Raw genomic sequence first — 20,362 nt, 5'->3', positions numbered from 1 at the left:
ATCCAGGAGTCTATGGAGGTGACCTTAGATGAGCCCTCTACCAGCTGGGGATATGGAGCCTTAAGACTCCATCTTCTGTAGCCAGTTTGGATTTGCAGTTGGAAGGAAGAAGGTACTAGCTCCATCCATAAAACCTTTGACTCAAAGTTTGTCCTGCCTATAATAAGTGCAGGGATAAAGATGGGGCAGAGATCCAGGGAATGTCCAACTAATGACTGCCCAACGTGAGACCCACCCCATAGGACAGAGCCAACCCCTAATATTATTTATGGTAATGATGTGCAGACAAGGAGTTAGCATAGCTGTCTTCTGAGAACCTTCATGCAGCAGCTCAACAAAACAGATGCAGAGACCCACCGTCAAACAGTAGATGGAACTCAGGGTGTGGAAGAGTTGGGGAAAGGATTGAGGGAGCCTGATGGATTAAGGACAGCACAAAAAGACTTACAGACTGAACAAACTTGGGCCTGTGGGGGCTCACAGAGACTGAACTTTCAACCAACTAGCACTCTGTACATTTGTAACTTGTTCTTCATGTTGGTTCCCTAACAATTAGAGTGGGGAACTGTCTCTGACTCTGTTGCCTGCTTTGGATTCCTTTCCCATAGCTGGACTGCCTTCTCTGGCCTCCTTAGTCCTGCTGGAACTTGATGTATCAGGGTAGGTTGGTACCAATGTATGCCTCCCCTCTTCTTTGAAGAAAAGGGGGTAGGGAAAATGGGGGAGGGAGAGAAGAGGAAGGGGAGCTTTGATCAGGCCCTAAAGTTAATTAATTAATTAATGAGTTAAAAAAGATTAGCTTATGATGAAGACCTTATTTTTTTATCTATGTTCTCAATGTTTCTATTCTATGCACTCAATTTGATAAGGAGAAAATAAGAAATAATATTTCTAAAGCTTACTTCTGTAACATAGTTGTCTGATTTTCAAATATTTTCATCATCACAGAAACCCGATTAGTCATTGAAGAAGGAGTACCTATTACAGAATATATAAAGGTGTTATAATGACTGAAGTTATATGACCACACAATTCACTGATATGTATAAGAAAACTAAATAATCACAGGAGGAGACATGATTATTTCAATCAGATTTACATTATTTTACTTTTTTCCATTTACCATTTCTGGCTTTCAATACAAAATTTCAATTTTCTATTTGAAATAAAGAAATATCAATAGAAAATACCTGTGATACAAGGCATACCCAGAGTATGGGGGGCGGGGTAGGCAAGTATGAGCACAGGATTTCAGATATAGTATATATATATTTAAGTTATCAGGCAGGAATTTTTAAAAAAAATTATTGGATATTTTTATTTACATTTCAAATGTTATTCCCTTTCTTGGATTACAATCCCTCTCCCCTTTTTATAATTATGTTCCCCCTCCCAAACCACACCCCTTCCTGCCTCCCAGCCCTGACATTCCCCTACACGGGGTGGGGGGTGTCCGGCCTTGGCAGGACCAAGGGCTTCTCTTCCCATTGGTGCCTAACAAGGCCATCCTCTGCTACATATGAAGCTGAATCATGGGTCCGTCCATCATTGGTTGGTATTGTAGTTCTTATGGGATTGCAAACCCCTTCAGCTCCTTCAATCCTTTTTCTAACTCCTCCAATGGGGACCCTATTCTCAGTTCAACAGTGGGCTGCCAGTATCTGCCTCTGTATTTGTCACGCTCTGATTGAGCCTCTCAGGAGACAGCTATATCAGACACCAAACCCAGACCCTACTGCTGATACCAAGAAGTGCTTGCTGACAGGATTCTGATATAGCTGTCTCCTGAGCTGCTCTGCCAGAGCCTCACCAACACAGAGGTAGATGCTCGCAGCCAACCATTGAATTGAGCATGGGGTCCCCATCAGAGGAATTAGAGAAAGGACTGAGGTAGCTGAGGGGATTTGCAACCTATAGGAAGAACAACAATATCAACCAAACAGACACCACGGATCTCCCAGGGATTATACCACCAACCAAAGAGTATACATGGAGCAACCCATGTCTCCAGCCACATATATAGCTGAGGATGCCATTGTCAGATACCAATGGTAGGAGAAGCCCTTGGTCCTGTGAAGGCTGGTTGCCCAATGTAGGGGAATGCCAGGGCAGGGAGGCTGGAGTGGGTCGGTGGGTGTGTGGGGGAGCATCCTCATTGAAGAAGGGGAGGGAGGATGGAATTTCCAGAGGAGAAATCGGGAAAGGGGATAACATTTGAAAAGTAAGATATAAAATTTCAAATAAAAAAAGAAGTCTCCAGGACCTCAGAACTGTATTGTTTGCACATAACACTGCAACCCAAGCTTCAACGCCACTACCACATCACTGAAGTTTACAGCCCAAGGATCTGATGCAATTTTTGTTGCATGTGTGCTTGTATACAAGAGCCCAGATTTGGGGCCAGTCTGACAAAACCTGCAATGCAGACATCAGATGCAGCAGGAAGATCTCCACTGAGGTTGCTGAGAAAGCAATAGCTAGAGTACAGCAGCAGCTGGATCTCACAGACCCAGCTAGCCCATAAGAACCTGTGGTACAGAAGCCAAATCTGTGTAAATGTCATAGATAGCATGCATCAATGCTGGTGCTACTGTCATTATGTTCACATTGCAAGTTATATTTCTTACCAACACCTATCTTCCTGCTACAATTTCCCTTGGGTAAGAAATACACACACACACACACACACACACACACACACACACACACACACACAAATTCAAACAGACTTTGCTACCAAAAAACACAATAGGTCCCCATGCAGGTGCTTATATACTGCATATGAAGACTCCTGAAATCATCACTAGTACAGACTACAAGAAGAGCTCCAAAGACAGTGAGCTCTTGTTTGAAGCCAACCTGGGATACCTGACACTCTCTCTTAAACACAAACAAATAAACAAACAGAACAGACCAAACCTTGAAAAAAAGCATCAAGAATGCAGAGGTTTCTTAACTATGGTGGTCTGAAGGAGAATGTTCCCACAGGCTCATGTACATGCACACTTGGTCCTCGGTTGGTGGTAGTAACTGGGAGGTGTTAATGTGATGAGATTTAAATGAATGGCTGCTTACCTGACTCAGTTTCAGAAACAGTTTGAAATTCTATATCTGAATGGGATTTTATGAACTCTGAAATAAATACAAGAATTCACCATTTTATATTTTATATACAATTCTATCCACTAATTGGGTTCATAGTCTACATTATTAATTTTAATGTGTCACCCAAAGGAAAGACAAAAACAACAGCTTCTAATACCAAACACTTGCAATCAGGCACACTGGCTGTGATGTCTGAATGAACGCGGATAATAGCCACCTACTGATACATCATTTTCCCTCTAAAACATGCTTTTCTCTTTCTTGTGTGACACCAGGGATCAGGCCCAGGTCTTGGTGGATAGGCAGGTGCTCCACAACTGTGCCACACCCTCCCACTACTTGTTTTTCCTTCTATTCATCCCTATTGGTTGAAAGTAACGTGAGTATCCCATCACCTTTCCTTTGCCTTCAACCATCAAGTTTTGTCAATTGTATGAGGTAAAAAGATTCTAAACTGTGCATTTCACTTTCTTTCATTAGCGATCTAAGTTGTATTGATTACACATTTAAGCTGCATTGTCATTTCAGTAAAAAAAAACTTTAACAATTCCCTGTTTAATACTAAAAGTGTCCAAAGGCTTTCGTCCTCCAAGATGGCCTGTCAAATTAGTGCTGCCTATCTTCTCACATTCTATTTTTCCAGTTTTAATTCTCAAGTCAATGCTGGTTTTTCATCTTATTGCCATCTCAAATGGCCAATATTTTCCTCCTTCACTCAAATAAGCCCTATTCATCTTTTAAGGTTGCACAGTATTTTTAACTTTCCTGAGAGGAAACGATTTGTAGACTACATCAACTTCAGGTATTACCACACATTTGAATGGTCCATAATGTGTTCTTTCCTTGAAATCTCTAAACTTTATGGAAGCAACAACCAAGTCATAACAACATTCATCTTTTACAAATATTTGTTTTATGTGTTTGAATGTTTTGCCTGCTTGTGCCCTCTATGTGTGCAATGCCTGTGTTAGGGTTGGTCTGTGGTTGTTGTGTATTCAAATGTTAAAAACTGACTCCCAAGACCTGGTTGCCCATAACAAGGACTCACATGTACAGAGTGATGCTATGTCATCTTGCTTCATGAGTTAATAAGTCAATAAAAGTCTAAGTTCTGTGATTGGGCAGTAGACAAAGGTAGGTGGGTTTTCAATTACCTCAGTCAGGGTGGCAGATAGACAAGAGAGAGGAAGAAAGTACACACAAAAGGGGGCAATCACTATGAGAGGAGATGGACCATGAGCAAGTGGCCAGGAGAAACAGCAAGTAATAAGGGATTTATTGAAGGGATGTAAGTTAAAATTAAAAAATATATTTATGAAACTATAAAGATTAAGCACTTATAAAATATTACCTTCAATTTCCTTTTCTATAAGTTCATAAGTTTTCGTTGGTTCAGCTACAACCTCTTTTTCCCTGTTAAAAGAAACATATCTTCATATACATTCAGAGTTAAGTTACATGCTTAAAGAACTGTAATTTACAGACTAGACATATGAAGTTTGTTAATTAAAAGTTAGCATATCAGTTATCTGTCACTCAGTACTAAGATAAATTCTGTCCTATAATAAAAAGCACAAATTCTATAAGTTGTGTATTCCAAGAATGTATCTAAGTACACCAATAACATTTAGAACTAGAATAACTAAAACAAATCAGTAGAAACTGCTAGTACATTATCACTTGGTCTAGAGCTAAGACCACAAGCCCGAGAGTGAGACAACCTGCTCCAAACCTGTAACTATGTGACCTGGAGCCACCTTCTGTGCCTCTCTCTGCTCCAGGGTCCTCATCTGTTAAAACTTACACGTACTAATGCCTTTCTCATAAAGTAGTTACAGGTCTCCCAGGATTTTCTAGAAAAATACCTTGTACAAGAAGACACTTAAATATCAAATATAAATATTAATATGTAGTTCTAAAATATTCCTGCCTACAAGCAAGAAGCTCAAATACATTTATAGAAGCCTCTACACTGGCATATTTTATTATGTACATTATTAAGTAGTGACACAGTAATATTTTCTCCATTCCTGTAAGTCAACAATATATAAAAAGCACATGAAGAGATTGCAAAATGAGTATTATCTTCTTCCCAGTATAAGTAGTTTTTCTTTTAATAATACAAAAGTGCTGTATACATACTTGATGAAAACCAGTATAAGTACAATTCTAGATGTGGTTTGATAACTTTTAAATAAGTATTGAGTTTGCAACTATGACCCATTTGAACAAACTCAGACATACCAGACCCAGAAACACAATGTTCTGTCTCATGTGTGGTTTCTAGCTACAAATCTTCATATGTGAGCAGACAGCGTGGAGTAACAACTAACACGAGAAGAGTCTAAAAGAACCCTAGGCATGGTAGGAAGGGAGTGAGAAGAAATAGCAGGACACAGGTGATATGAAACAGGAAATGAGAAAACACTGAAGGGCTTCAACTAGGGTGGAGGGGCAGGAGGGAAATGCAGATGGAGAAAGACAGATGCAGAACTATTACCCGTAAGATTGTTTGATAAAGCCTCAAGGAATCATTATTTTATATTTATCTAAAATCTTACAAAACTCATATAAGTATATATGTATACACTATCTATCAATCATCTATCAATCATCTATTTATTTAACTACCTTCCAATCTACCTATCAGGAAGTTATGCCACTTGGGTGACAATGATCCCCACAAAACCATCGACTAATGGAGACCCCAGTACCAGGCATGAAAATCACTCGTTTAATAGTTGCTCAGGGTAGTTTGAGTGACTCCTAAAGCAGTAGAGACTGTCTATAGCCTTTGGTTACTTCTTGGAGTTGACGGTAGACACCTATTGCTGAAGAAATGCCATACTGCAGACAGACACAGGTCTCAAATGGTTTGAGCTGCATCTGATCTGAAAGCTTCCTTCTTGCAATCTAGCTTATAGTACCAGAAAATACTTTACAAGCTTCCCAGCAAAAAAGCAATTGAACAGTTGAACCACAACAATGAAAAATATACCAAGATATCTGTAACAATGCAATAATGATATTCACGTGTTGGTAACCAGCAGCTGTCTAACTCAGCATAAAGCCCATTCAACAGTAAGGAAATCAAGCCCTGTCAAAGAACAGCTTTAACATCCAGCAGAACAGAGAGAACCAGAAAAATGGCTGGACTGAAAGCTGGTGGTAATTAACACTCTTAAACTATTCTGGGACCACTCGCACACGCACACGCAGACACACACACACACTCACACACACACTCACACACACACACTCACACACGCACACGTGCGCGCACACACGTGCATGCACACACAAGGACATGCTCATGCATGCTGGATGAAAAGAAAAGAGCTCCACTTCTCTTTTATTTTTCTTTCAGCCATTTATAGCTTCCCAAACAAAAGTTCTCTATGTAAGAAATAATTTGTCTCACAGATGAAATGTTCCACAAGAGGAAGTCACAGCAGAAAAATTGATTACATGGTTTTCTAAACATCTTTATTTTTCATAAGTTCATGGTAAGTTTAAAGTAATAGCCCATGACATAGGTTGATAAGCTTTAAAGGAGTTACAGCAGAATTGTTTACATGTCTTTTCACTAAGAGGCATTTCTGACTACTCATCCCTTATCATTTTTTAAGCTTCATAAGTTCATTATAAATTTAAAGTTGATCATCTCTGCTCCAAATGCAAGGGCACCCACATTCATAAAAGAAACTTTACTAAAGCTCAAAACACACACTAAACCCCACACAATAATAGTGGGAGACATCAACGCTTCACTCTCACCAAAGGACAGGTCACTGAACCAGAAAATAAACAGAGACACAGTGAAACTAATAAAGGTTATGAACCAAATGGATTTAACAGATATCTACAGAGCATTTTATCCTAAAACAAAAGAATATACCTTCTTTTCAGCATCTCATGGTACCTTCTCCAAAATTGACCATATAATTGGTCATACATAAAACAACCCTCAACAGATACAAGAAGATTGAAATAATCCCACGTACCCTATCAGACCACCATGGCCTAAAGCTGGTCTTCAATAAGAGCAAAAGCAACAGAAAACCCACATACATGTAGAAACTGAACAACTCTTTACTCAATGATAATTTGGTCAAGGATGAAATAAAGAAAGCAATTAAAGACTTCTTGGAATTTAATGAAAATGTTGATTCATCATACCCAAACCTAGGGACACAATGAAAGCAGTGCTAAGAGGAAAATTCATGGCACTAAGTGCATTGGTAAAAAAAAAAGGGAGAGATCTTACACTAGCAACTCTTTTTTAAAATTTCTTGTTAATTTTAATGAAATCATTTAAAATATATGACAGATCTATGAAAATGGCTTTTTAAATTACAATTGTTACAAAGACACAAATAGTATATGTGCTCATAAAATATATGAATAAAACCTTCTGAGCTCATTTACAACCTCTCTATATATTATGGAAAAAATAACCATAACCAGTTAAGGCCTCGTTCGCTCAGTAAGCTAATTCTCCAGATCTAAGCAATCATTAATTTCTTGTAGTTATTTTTCTTGGCATGGGACCTAGCAAGACTGCTCCTTCACACATTGCTAATCTTTTACTGTTGTTATTGTTTGGATCTTTTTTACACAGAAATCACATTAAAGAACAATGAGTACAACTTTGCTATTGTTTCTAGGAACTATAATCTCACAGTAGACTTCCCAGACCTATGGCTTAGAACAGTATTACTGTGTCCTCTTGATGATGCTCCATGATCTTTAGATGCAGAAGCTATGTTGAAGATACAGTCAAAGAGATCTGACAATCCATGACTAATTGTTTGCGCTCTGTATTTGACTATTATTTTTTATTTTTTCATTTATAACTTCCCTTTTCTTTTTCTTTCATTGGATATTTTTAAATTTACATTTCAAATGTTATTCCCTTTCCTCGGTTTCTCAGACATAAGCCCCCTATCCCATCCCAGTCCCTTCTTCTATAAGGGTGTTTCCCTCTCCATCCACCCCCCTTCCTGCCCACCGACATTCCCCTACACTGGGGGTTCCAACCTTGGCAGGACCAAGGGCTTCTCCTTCCACTGGTGCCCCAACAAGGCTAACCTCTGCTAAATATGCAGCCGGAACCATGGATACTCCATGCATACTCTTTGGGTAGTGGTTTAGTCCCTGGGATCTCTGGTTGGTTGGCTTTGTTGTTATGGGGTTGCAAGCCCCCTCAGCTCCTTCAATTCTTTCTCTAACTCCTCCAACAGGGATCCTGCTCTCAGTTCAGTGGTTTGCTGCTAGCATTCGCCTCTGTATTTGACATGCTCTGGCTGTGCCTCTCAGGAGACAGCTATATAATAATCCTGTCAGCATGTACTTCTTAGTTTCATCAATCTTATCTAGTTTTGGTGGCTGTATATATATATATATATATATATATATATATATATATATATATATATATATATATATATATATATATATATATATGTTGTATACCCATGTGGGGCAGGCCCTGAATGGCCATTCCTTCAGTCTCTGCTCCAAACATGCCACCATATCCCCTCCTATGAGTACTTTTGTTCTTGCCTTTCAAGAAGGAGTGACGCATCTGCACGTTGGTCATCCTTCTTCTTGAGCTTCTGTGGATTGTACCCTGGGTAATTCAAGTTTTTGGGCTAATATCCACTTATCGGTGAGTGCATACTATATGTGTTTTTCTGTGATTGAGTTATCTCATTCAGGATGATATTATCTAGTTCAATCTATATGCCTATAAATTTCATAAAGTCAGTGTTTTTGATAGCTGAGTAGTATTCCATTGTGTAGATGTACCACATTTTCTGTATCCATTCCTCTCTTGAAGGGCATCTGGGTTCTTTCCAGCTTCTGGCTATTATAAATAAGGCTGCTATGAACATAGTGGAGCATGTGTCTTTGTTATATGTTGGAGCATCTTTTGGGTACATGCCCAGGAGAGGTATAGCTGGGTCCTCAGGTAGTGCAATGTCCAATTTTCTGAGGAACCTCCAGAGTGATTTCCAGAATGGTTGTACCAGTCTGCAATCCCACCAACAATGGAGGAGTGTTCCTCTTTCTCCGTATCCTCGCCAGCATCTGCTGTCACCTGAGTTTTTGATCTTAGCCATTCTCACTGGTGTGAGGTGAAATCTCAGGGTTGTTTTGATTTGCATTTCCCTTATGACTAAAGACGTTGAACATTTCTTTAGGTGTTTCTCAGCCATTTGGCATTCCTTAGCTGTGAATTCTTTGTTTAGCTCTGAACCCCATTTTTTAATAGGGTTATTTGTCTCCCTGCGGTCTCACTTCTTGAGTTCTTTGTATATTTTGGATATAAGCCCTCTATCTGTTGTACGATTGATAAAGATCTTTTCCCAATCTGTTGGTTGTCGTTTTGTCCTAACCACAGTGTTCTTTGCCTTACAGAAGCTTTGCAGTTTTATGAGATCCCATTTGTCGATTCTTGATCTTAGAGCATAAGCCAATGGTGTTTTGTTCCGGAAAATTTCCCCAGTGCACATGTGATCGAGATGCTTCCCTAGTTTTTCTTCTATTAGTTTGAGTGTATCTGGTTTTATGTGGAGGTCCTTGATCCACTTGGACTTAAGCTTTGTACAGGGTGATAAGCATGGATCGATCTGCATTCTTCTACATGCTGACCTCCAGTTGAACCAGCACCATTTGCTGAAAATGCTATCTTATTTCCATTTGATGGTTTTGGCTCCTTTGTCAAAAATCAAGTGACCATAGGTGTGTGGGTTCATTTCTGGGTCTTCAATTCTATTCCACTGGTCTATCTGCCTGTCTCTGTACCAATACCATACAGTTTTTATCACTATTGCTCTGTAATACTGCTTGAGGTCAGGGACAGTGATTCCCCCAGAAGTCCATTTATTTTTGAGGATAGTTTTAGCTATCCTGGGGTTTTTGTTATTGCCAATGAATTTGCGAATTGTTCTTTTTAACTGTGTGAATAATTGGGTTGGAATTTTGATGGAATTTTGATTTGTTTGAGTTAATTTTATACCCAGCCACTTTGCTGAAGTTGTTTATCAGGCTTAGTAGTTCTCTGGTGGAACTTCTCTGGGGTCACTTAAGTACACTATCATATCATCTACAAATAGTGATATTTTGACTTCTTTCTTTCCGATCTGGATCCCTTTGACCTCCTTTTGTTGTCTGATTGCTCTGGCTAGGAGTTCAAGGACTATATTGAATAAATAGGGAGAGAGTGGGCAGCCTTGTCTAGTCCCTGATTTTAGTGCGATTGCTTCAAGTTTCTCTCCATTTAGTTTAATATTAGCTACTGGTTTGCTGTATATGGTTTTTACTATGTTTAGGTATGGGCCTTGAATTCCTATTCTTTCCAGGCCTTTTACCATGAAGGGGTGTTGAATTTTGTCAAATGCTTTCTCAGCATCTAATGAAATGATCATGTGGCTTTGTTCTTTCAGTTGTTTATATAGTGGATTATGTTGATGGTTTTCCGTATATTAAACCATCCCTGCATGCCTGGGATGAAGCCTACTTGATCATGGTGGATGATTTTTTTGATGTGCTCTTGTATTTGGTTTACAAGAATTTTATTGAGTATTTGCGTCGATATTCATAAGGGAAATTGGCCTGAAGTTCTCTTTGTTTGTTGGGTCTTTGTGTGGTTTAGGTATAAGAGTAACTGTGGCTTCATAGAAGGAATTCGGTAGCGCTCCATCTGTTTCAACTTTGTGGAATAGTTTGGATAGTATCGGTGTGAGGTCTTCTATGAAGGTCTCATAAAATTCTGCACTAAACCCATCTGGAACTGGGCTTTTTGGTTGGGAGAACTTTAATGACTGCTTCTATTTCTTTAGGAGTTATGGGGTTGTTTAACTGGTTTATCTGTTCCTGATTTAACTTCGGTACCTGGTATCTGTCTAGGAAATTGTCCATTTCCTGCAGATTTTCAAGTTTTGTTGAATATAGGCTTTTTAGTAGGATCTGATGATTTTTTTTTTCTTTTCTTTTTTCGGAGCTGGGGACTGAACCCAGGGCCTTGTGCTTGCTAGTCAAGCGCTCTACCACCAGTGAGCTAAATCCCCAACCCCCTGATGATTTTTTGAATTTCCTCTGATTCTGTAGTCATGTCTCCCTTTTCATTTCGGATTTTGTTAATTTGGACACACTCTCTGTGTCCTCTTGTTAGTCTGGCTAAGGGTTTATCTATCTTGTTGATTTTCTCAAAGAATCAACTTTTGGTTCTGTTGATTCTTTGTATATAGTCCTTTTTGTTTCTACTTGGTTGATTTCAGCTCCGAGTTTGACTATTTCCTGCATTCTACTCCTCCTGGGTGTATTTGCTTCTTTTTTGTTCTAGAGCTTTTAGGTGTGCTGTCAAGCTGCTGACATATGATCTTTCCCGTTTCTTTCTGCAGGCACTCAGCGCTATGAGTTTTCCTCTTAGCACAGCTTTCACTGTGTCCCATAAGTTTGGGTATGTTGTACCTTCATTTCCATTAAATTCTAATAAGTCTTTAATTTCTTTATTTCTTCCTTGACAAAGTTATCATTGAGTAGAACATTGTTCAACTTCCATGTATATGTGGACATTCTTTCCTAATTGTTGTTATTGAAGACCAGCCTTAGTCGGTGGTGGTCTGATAGGATGCATGGGACTATTTCTATCTTCCTGTATCTGTTGAGGCCTGTTTTGCGACTGACTATATGGTCAATTTTGGAGAAGGTGCCATAAGGTCCTGAGAAGATAAATCCTTTCTTTTTAGGATGGAATGTTCTATAAGTATCTGTTAAGTCCATTTGGTTCATAACGTGTTAGTTTCTCTATGTCTCTGTTTAATTTCTGTTTCCATGATCTGTCCATTGATGAGAGTGGGGTGTTGAAATCTCCTACTATTATTGTGTGAGGTGCGATCTGTGCTTTGAGCTTTAGTAAGGTTTCTTTTATGTATATAGTTGCCCTCGTATTTGTGTGCTTCTCTTCTTTTGGTTTTGATGCAAAAATATTACTTTCTTGCTTTTTCTAAGGTGTAGCTTGCCTCCTTGTGTTGGGCCTTACCATTTCTTATCCTTTGTAGGGCTGGATTTGTAGAAAGTTATTGTGTAAATTTGGTTTTGCCCTGGAACATCTTGGTTTCTCCCTCTATGTTAATTGACTGTTTTGCTGGATACAGTAACCTGGGCTGGCATTTGTGTTCTCTTACGGTTTGTATGGCATCTGCCCAGGATCTTCTGGCTTTCATAGTCTCTGGTGAGAAATCTGGTGTAATTCTGATAGGTCTGCCTTTATATGTCACTTGACCTTTTTCCCTTACTGCTTTTATTATTCTTTCTTTGTTTTGTGCATTTGGTGTTTTGACTATTATGTGATGGGAGGATTTTCTTTTCTGGTTCAATCTATTTAGAGTTCTGTAGGATCCTTGTATGTTTATAGGTATCTCTTTCTTTAGGTTAGGGAAGTTTTCTTTTATGATTTTGCTGAAGATATTTATTGGCCCTTTAAGTTGGGAGTCTTCACTTTCTTCTATACCTATTATCCTTAGGTTTGATCTTCTCATTGTGTCCTGGATTTCCTATATGTTTAGAGCTAGGAGCTTTTCCCATTTTGCATTATCTTTGACAGTTGTGTCGATGTTTTCTATGGTATCTTCTGCTCCTGAGTTTCTCTCTTCAATGTTTTGTATTCTATTGGTGATGCTCGCATTTTTGACTCCTGATCTCTTCCCTAGGTTTTCTATCTCCAGGGTTGTCTCCCTTTGTTCTTCCTTTATTGTTTCTATTTCCATTTTTAACTCCTGGACGATTTTGTTCATTTCCTTCTCCTGTTAATTTTTTTCCCAGTAGTTCTTTAAGGGATTTTTGTGTTTCCTCTTTAAGGCTTCTAGTTGTTTACTTGTGTTGTCCTGCATTTCCTTAAGGGAGTTATTTATGAACTTCTTAAAGTCTTCCATCATCATGATAAAATGTGATTTTATATCTAGATTTTGCTTTTCTGGTGTGTTTGGATATCCATTGTTTGCTTTGGTGGGTGAATTGCCCTCTGATGATACCAAGTAGTCTTGGTTTCTGTTTTTTCAGTTCTTGCACTTGCCTTTTGCCATTAAGTTATTTCTGGTGTTAGATTGTCTTTCTGTTTCTGATGGTAGCTTGACCCTCCTGTGGGCCTCTGTGTCACCACTCCTGGAGACCTGTTTTCCTGTTTTCTTTCAGCCAGTTATGGGAACAGAGTGTTCTGCTCTCAGGGATATAGTTGCTCCTGGCGGCTGCCTTTCAGCTCTCTGTGAGGGCAGCAACCAGAAGGGTCCTGCCCTTACTGCTCCTAGACCCCTGTGCTCAGGGGTCACAGATGGCGCTTGCTAACTACATTCTAAATCTTATCTTTATACTCATAGATAAATATAACTATACTTCTTGTGAAAGAAGCCATTTTTAATAGCAAATGGAAACCATCACAGTAATCCACAAGTGGACAAAATGTGTAGATCAACAGATCATGGGCAGCCTATCCCCAACAGATACATCTGCATTGTAGCTCTTGCATCAATTGCTCAAAGAACTTCTCAGGAAAGGGGGTGGAAAGATTGCAAGAACCATAATAGCTGGAAGTCTGCTGTGAAACAGTGTATCCTAGAAATGGCTGCATAAACAAGACTGGAGAACAAGGGCAATAACAACAGACATGCTAATGTGGAAGGTGGAAATGTTTGCAGGGTCCCACCCTTAGACAAAGAATTACAATTTTTGACTGCTCAGAAAAGAGATAAACCCCCTTTATTAGCTGTCCAATGAGAAATGGTCAGTCCTGAAATTCTGTGTAGACAAAAACAAACTCAGCAGGTTGTAATTAAGAATTTGTGCATACATATACATACACATATATATGCGTGTAAAAATAATAAAGGGAAAGAGGCTATTAACTTGAGGGGGTGCATGGGAGGGTTTCTCAGAGGGACTGGAGGGAAGAAAGGGGGATGTGATTTAATTCTATTTTAATTAAAGTATTTTTAAAGTACTCAGAAACAAAATTATAATCCAGATGTTTTAAAGATAGGACTATCCAACAGAAGTTTTAAATAATATCTATGTACAACTATTGAGTACTTAAAATGTGTTTAGTATCACCAAAAAGCCAATTTGCTTTACTAAATTGATTTTGAATCGCCACATGTGACGATTGTCCACTGCACCAAACGACACCATCTTACACACTATTAAAACTTTAAATCAGAAAAACTGTAACTAAGCATTCAGATACCGTTTAGAAGTTCTTTGTAAAGGAGTAACATTCATTTAGTTTACATCTGATTTTAATTCAATTAATTATTATAATTCACTCACGGCTCTTTAGACTTCTCAGACACCTTACGCTCCCTTAGGCGATTTCTAATTTCTTCAAATTTATGTAAGAGCTTCGCAATTTGTGTAATGCCCAATTTGACGAACTTATCTGATGGAATATCTCTTTGTAAATTACTTTGGTCTTTACTTATCTAAAGTAGAAAAAATAATCAGTTACTAAATATCCATTTTAATCTCATGCCTTAAGAGCATTTCATTATTTTCTTTATCAATTTGAATAAGTTTATCAAATCAGAATAATTCTGAACCATCACTGAAGCTACCTTGGAAACTATTCTTTCATGCTTAAGGGAATACATATATTCTATCACAAAGCAGAATTGAAAGTCTTCACAGAGACCAGTTATTCTAATCTAGTTTTTAAAGTATTTAAAAATCCAAAATGCAAAAGATATCATTAAAGAACAGAATACAGTTTGAAAAAAATCAATATAGTTTTATGTCTTCTTATATTACAGACAATTTTTAAAAACAGGAGAAATTTTAAGTTGATAAATTCCCACCACTTTTATGTAAATTAGCAAAAAATGAATGAAGTTTACATTATTCTTCAGGAGGAAAAATGATTTAACAAATCTGTTCTTTCCTGGATTCATACAGAAAACTCATTTGCATATTACTGATAAACATTTTGCTACCAAATAATTATTTTTCAACCTAAATCAAAATATTACTTTATAATCAATGATTACGGACATCATTATTGAAACAGTTGATTTATACATATTTTACACTGATTTTCAAATGAGTCAAATATTTACTAATATAATTAACAGTTAAGAAGTTATATTTTACCTCCTCCATTTGGTTGACTTGTTGCTGAAACCACTTCATAGAAAAAAAAGGAGAAAGTTAATGAACATGTGTCTGTGACCCTGTATCTGCCAAGCACCAGTCCTAACTCACATGCATCACACAGGGTTCAGAAGTGGGTAGAGTAACATACAACTGTGAGATAAACTTAAAAATATCTAGCAGCAACCAGGGAATGCTGTGATCTCAAAACCTAGATCATCTTTGCTTGATATGCATTCTTCTTTTTACTTTTAGTTACTTTAAGCTGCAATGAATTGAAATACATACCTTGTAAAGAGACTCTAAAATCTGGAAAACAAAGTTTTAGAAAATATATTTAAAGATAAAATAAGTATCATGTAATACTTATAATTTACAATAATAAATTTGCTAAAATTACTGTGATTCATAAATCTGTAGTTCCAAAGTTATAAAAATTTAGTGGTTATGGAGTTTGGTCATCTTGAATATACAACTACATCCAGAATTAAAAAAAATAGTTTTTCACTCCCTATGACTATTTTGAGAAATCCCCAAATGATTCACATCTAATATTTTGTTCATGAAAAGAAGTTTCCAGAAGAGAGTCATGCCTGTGTTATATATTGTAGAAGAGGGTTTTAACTGATTGAAACATAAATGACAGTTGAGATGTGCAATTTCAGAGGGAAATCACCTTGGGCTATCTCAGCCTCCAAATTGCCATTTATTGTCCACCTCTGTGTGACCTAATGTTCTTGTGATTATTAGATCAATCAGTTTCCAATGTACAGACAAGATCCATAAATTCCAGCACCTGAAACGCTAAGAATATATCAGTTAGCATCTGAGGGCTACAGCAGAGATTTCCCCACTGTGCCATAATCTGCCAACCTGATTTTCCTAGAAGAGTATTTGAAAATTGCTTGATTTATAATTTTCTTTGTTCTGTTAGTATAAAAAGTTCATGCATTATTCCAAGACTGTTTTTGAGGCCATTGTAAATATTGTTCTCCTGTTTTCTTTCTATGTATGTTTGTCATTTGTATACAAGACAACAAGCTACTGATTTCAGTGTCTAAATTTTGTGTCCATTTATTTTACTGAACATATTTATGAGTAGAGGTTTATTGATGGAATGCATGGTTTTTTTATATACAGAGTTGTATCATCTGCAAATAAGGACGCTTTGACTTCTTCCTTCCCTCGGCTACTGAATCAGATATTTAGTGGGGCCAGCATTCAGCTCATGACTATAAATGACTGCTTTTCATGCTGAAGTCTGAGTTGAGCTAAATTGTGCTTCATGGAGCTGGAGCTTCAAGCAACTATATGAAAAGCTTCCTGAAGAGAGGATTGCATGTTTACCCTAATTACTATACGTTGTGTGACAACACATCATGAAGAAGACAACTTATCAAAGAAAGGGTTAGAATACAAGATGACGGAGCAAAGGCATTGTGTCAGGAACAGCCTAGAGTGCACATCTTGATCTGAAAGCAACAAGAAGAGAAATCACACTGGGAATGGCCTGAGGTTTTTAAGTTTCAAAGCCACCCCTGTGACATGCTTTCTCCAACAGGGCCATAACTCCCAATGGTCCCACCAACTGCGAACCAACTTTTTAAACATGGCCTCTATGGGAGCCACTTTCATTCAAATCACCACATTCCACTCCAAAGCCCTGAAAGATGTGTGTTCATACCATAATGCAATATTTGTTTATTTTTCAGTCTCAACACTGTTGAATAAACTCAGACTTTAATTTTAATATAGTTGAGTTAAGTAGACTTTCCTATTGTGGTTTGTATTTCCCTCTCGTTATGACTTCTATTTTGATGATCCTGGAGCTTACCAATTGGCTAGAGCAGCAAGCTTCATGGATCCATCCATCTCCATCCCTCATCCCAGTATAAGGCTTAGAGATGTGCACCAACCAGATATTATGTAGATGTTGGGGATCTACCTCAGATCCTCATGCTTATGCAACAGGCAGGCACTTTACTTCTGGGTTCTCTGCTTGTTCTACAGGTCTATAGTTCCATGTCCATATGGTAAAATATTGTTTGGATTAATGAAAACTTTGAGAAAAGTTTTGAAATATTTTTTCTCCCATTAGAAACGGACCCAAAATAATGTTAGAGGTATTTAAAAAGGTAAATATTTAATTGGAAAATATAAACAAAAAGCAGTAAGTACATTTGTATCAGATAAAGTAACATGCAAAGCAGAAGCACAAAATAGAAGCCATTGAGACAAAACAGTCATTAGGAATTATGAAACACATGACTAAAGGAGGAAAAGGGAGATGGGGAAAAGGCAAAGACAAATTGAAGTGGAATTTAGTGGTTTCTTTAAAAACTCAGTTGTGTCACCTGATGTTTTTCTAGAAGCTGTCTTGTGGGAAAGCATGCGATATTTTACTGAAAACAGACATGTGATGTTTAGAAAGAATATAAATAAAACACCACAGTGAGAGAGGCTCTTGCATCACTAACAAAATCAATGCTTTCCTGGTCTTCCCTGATCTTTACTGGTCTTGACTTTATAGAGAGAAGCACACCAACTTCTCCTGTTACTCTGGCTGACTCTGGTCACTTCTGGGAGGCCTTGCTGTTTCTGCTGGATTGTCCTGTTGCTATTGATTCCTGTTTGGCATTTACTATTGGACTAGATTGCTGTTATCTTGATAGGGAAGGGTAGAATTGCCCCAGAAACTATTTCTAAACAGACCACCATCCCTTTTCCTAATAATCTTCTATTTCCTCTACCTTTGTTCAGTGAGCTAGAAGGAAGGTTGAAGCGTTAAAGAACCATAAATAGATTTTGAAAAATCTAAGCCTACAACAAATGATGTCAATTAAAGAACATTACAAATGAAGTTGGACATATCTATATATTACAGGATAAAAAGTACATGATGTTATGTATTATTAACTATATAGTGTATACTGAACACACACTAAATGTTGACCAGTCCAAAATGTCTTGTAAATATAATGACCATGGTATGTTTTTTTTTTTTTAATTTTTTTTTTTATTAACTTGAGTATTTCTTATATACATTTCGAGTGTTATTCCCTTTCCCGGTTTCCGGGCAAACATCCCCCTCCCCCCTCCCCTTCCTTATGGGTGTTCCCCTCCCAACCCTCCCCCCATTGCCGCCCTCCCCCCATAGACTAGTTCACTGGGGGTTCAGTCTTAGCAGGACCCAGGGCTTCCCCTTCCACTGGTGCTCTTACTAGGGTATTCATTGCTACCTATGGGGTCAGAGTCCAGGGTCAGTCCATGTATAGTCTTTAGGTAGTGGCTTAGTCCCTGGAAGCTCTGGTTGCTTGGCATTGTTGTACTTTTGGGGTCTCGAGCCCCTTCAAGCTCTTCCAGTTCTTTCTCTGATTCCTTCAATAGGGGACCTATTCTCAGTTCAGTGGTTTGCTGCTGGCATTCGCCTCTGTATTTGCTGTATTCTGGCTGTGTCTCTCAGGAGCGATCTACATCCGGCTCCTGTCGGTCTGCACTTCTTTGCTTCATCCATCTTGTCTAATTGGGTGGCTGTATATGTATGGGCCACATGTGGGGCAGGCTCTGAATGGGTGTTCCTTCAGTCTCTGTTTTAATCTTTGCCTCTCCCTTCCCTGCCAAGGGTATTCTTTTTCCTCATTTAAAGAAGGAGTGAAGCATTCACATTTTGATCATCCGTCTTGAGTTTCGTTTGTTCTAGGGATCTAGGGTAATTCAAGCATTTGGGCTAATAGCCACTTATCAATGAGTGCATACCATGTATGTCTTTCTGTGATTGGGTTAGCTCACTCAGGATGATATTTTCCAGTTCCAACCATTTGCCTACGAATTTCATAAACTCGTTGTTTTTGATAGCTGAGTAATATTCCATTGTGTAGATGTACCACATTTTCTGTATCCATTCCTCTGTTGAAGGGCATCTGGGTTCTTTCCATTTTCTGGCTATTATAAATAAGGCTGCGATGAACATAGTGGAGCACGTGTCTCTTTTATATGTTGAGGCATCTTTTGGGTATATGCCCAAGAGAGGTATAGCTGGATCCTCAGGCAGTTCAATGTCCAATTTTCTGAGGAACCTCCACACTGATTTCCAGAATGGTTTTACCAGTCTGCAATCCCACCAACAATGGAGGAGTGTTCCTCTTTCTCCACATCCTCGCCAGCATCTGCTGTCACCTGAGTTTTTGATCTTAGCCATTCTCACTGGTGTGAGGTGAAATCTCAGGGTTGTTTTGATTTGCATTTCCCTTATGACTAAAGATGTTGAACATTTCTTTAGGTGTTTCTCCGCCATTCGGCATTCCTCAGCTGTGAATTCTTTGTTTAGCTCTGAACCCCATTTTTTAATAGGGTTTTTTGTTTCCCTGCGGTCTAACTTCTTGAGTTCTTTGTATATTTTGGAAATAAGGCCTCTATCTGTTGTAGGATTGGTAAAGATCTTTTCCCAATCTGTTGGTTGCCGTTTTGTCCTAACCACAGTGTCCTTTGCCTTACAGAAGCTTTGCAGTTTTATGAGATCCCATTTGTCGATTCTTGATCTTAGAGCATAAGCCATTGGTGTTTTGTTCAGGAAATTTTTTCCAGTGCCCATGTGTTCCAGATGCTTCCCTAGTTTTTCTTCTATTAGTTTGAGTGTGTCTGGTTTGATGTGGAGGTCCTTGATCCACTTGGACTTAAGCTTTGTACAGGGTGATAAGCATGGATCGATCTGCATTCTTCTACATGTTGCCCTCCAGTTGAACCAGCACCATTTGCTGAAAATGCTATCTTTTTTCCATTGGATGGTTTTGGCTCCTTTGTCAAAAATCAAGTGACCATAGGTGTGTGGGTTCATTTCTGGGTCTTCAATTCTATTCCATTGGTCTATCTGTCTGTCTCTGTACCAATACCATGCAGTTTTTATCACTATTGCTCTGTAATACTGCTTGAGTTCAGGGATAGTGATTCCCCCTGAAGTCCTTTTATTGTTGAGGATAGCTTTAGCTATCCTGGGTTTTTTGTTATTCCAGATGAATTTGCAAATTGTTCTGTCTAACTCTTTGAAGAATTGGATTGGTATTTTGATGGGGATTGCATTGAATCTGTAGATTGCTTTTGGTAAAATGGCCATTTT

The 20,362-nt window shown here is 38.3% G+C and overlaps 1 protein-coding gene across 4 annotated transcripts in view; it reads right to left on the bottom strand.

Moving 5' to 3' along the window:
• Nucleotides 1-20,362, bottom strand: part of Ccdc7b (coiled-coil domain containing 7B) — a 73,285-nt gene that overhangs the window by 30,798 nt on the left and 22,125 nt on the right. For 3 of the 4 annotated variants that reach the window (XM_039098124.2, XM_039098123.2, XM_039098126.2), the window contains 6 exons: nucleotides 15,538-15,558; nucleotides 15,250-15,282; nucleotides 14,434-14,585; nucleotides 4,457-4,518; nucleotides 3,076-3,132; nucleotides 903-978 (listed from right to left, as the gene is read on the bottom strand). In XM_039098124.2, the coding sequence (XP_038954052.1) occupies nucleotides 903-978; nucleotides 3,076-3,132; nucleotides 4,457-4,518; nucleotides 14,434-14,585; nucleotides 15,250-15,282; nucleotides 15,538-15,558 (401 nt within the window). The remainder of the gene's footprint in view (nucleotides 1-902; nucleotides 979-3,075; nucleotides 3,133-4,456; nucleotides 4,519-14,433; nucleotides 14,586-15,249; nucleotides 15,283-15,537; nucleotides 15,559-20,362) is intronic. The other variant, XM_039098125.2, reaches the window with a different exon arrangement.

The sequence above is a fragment of the Rattus norvegicus genome, chromosome 19 (genome assembly GCF_036323735.1).
Source record: "Rattus norvegicus strain BN/NHsdMcwi chromosome 19, GRCr8, whole genome shotgun sequence".
Lineage (NCBI taxonomy): Eukaryota > Metazoa > Chordata > Mammalia > Rodentia > Muridae > Rattus > Rattus norvegicus.
The sequence above is the reverse complement of the archived record's forward strand: the minus strand, read 5'-3'. Positions and strand labels throughout refer to the sequence as shown.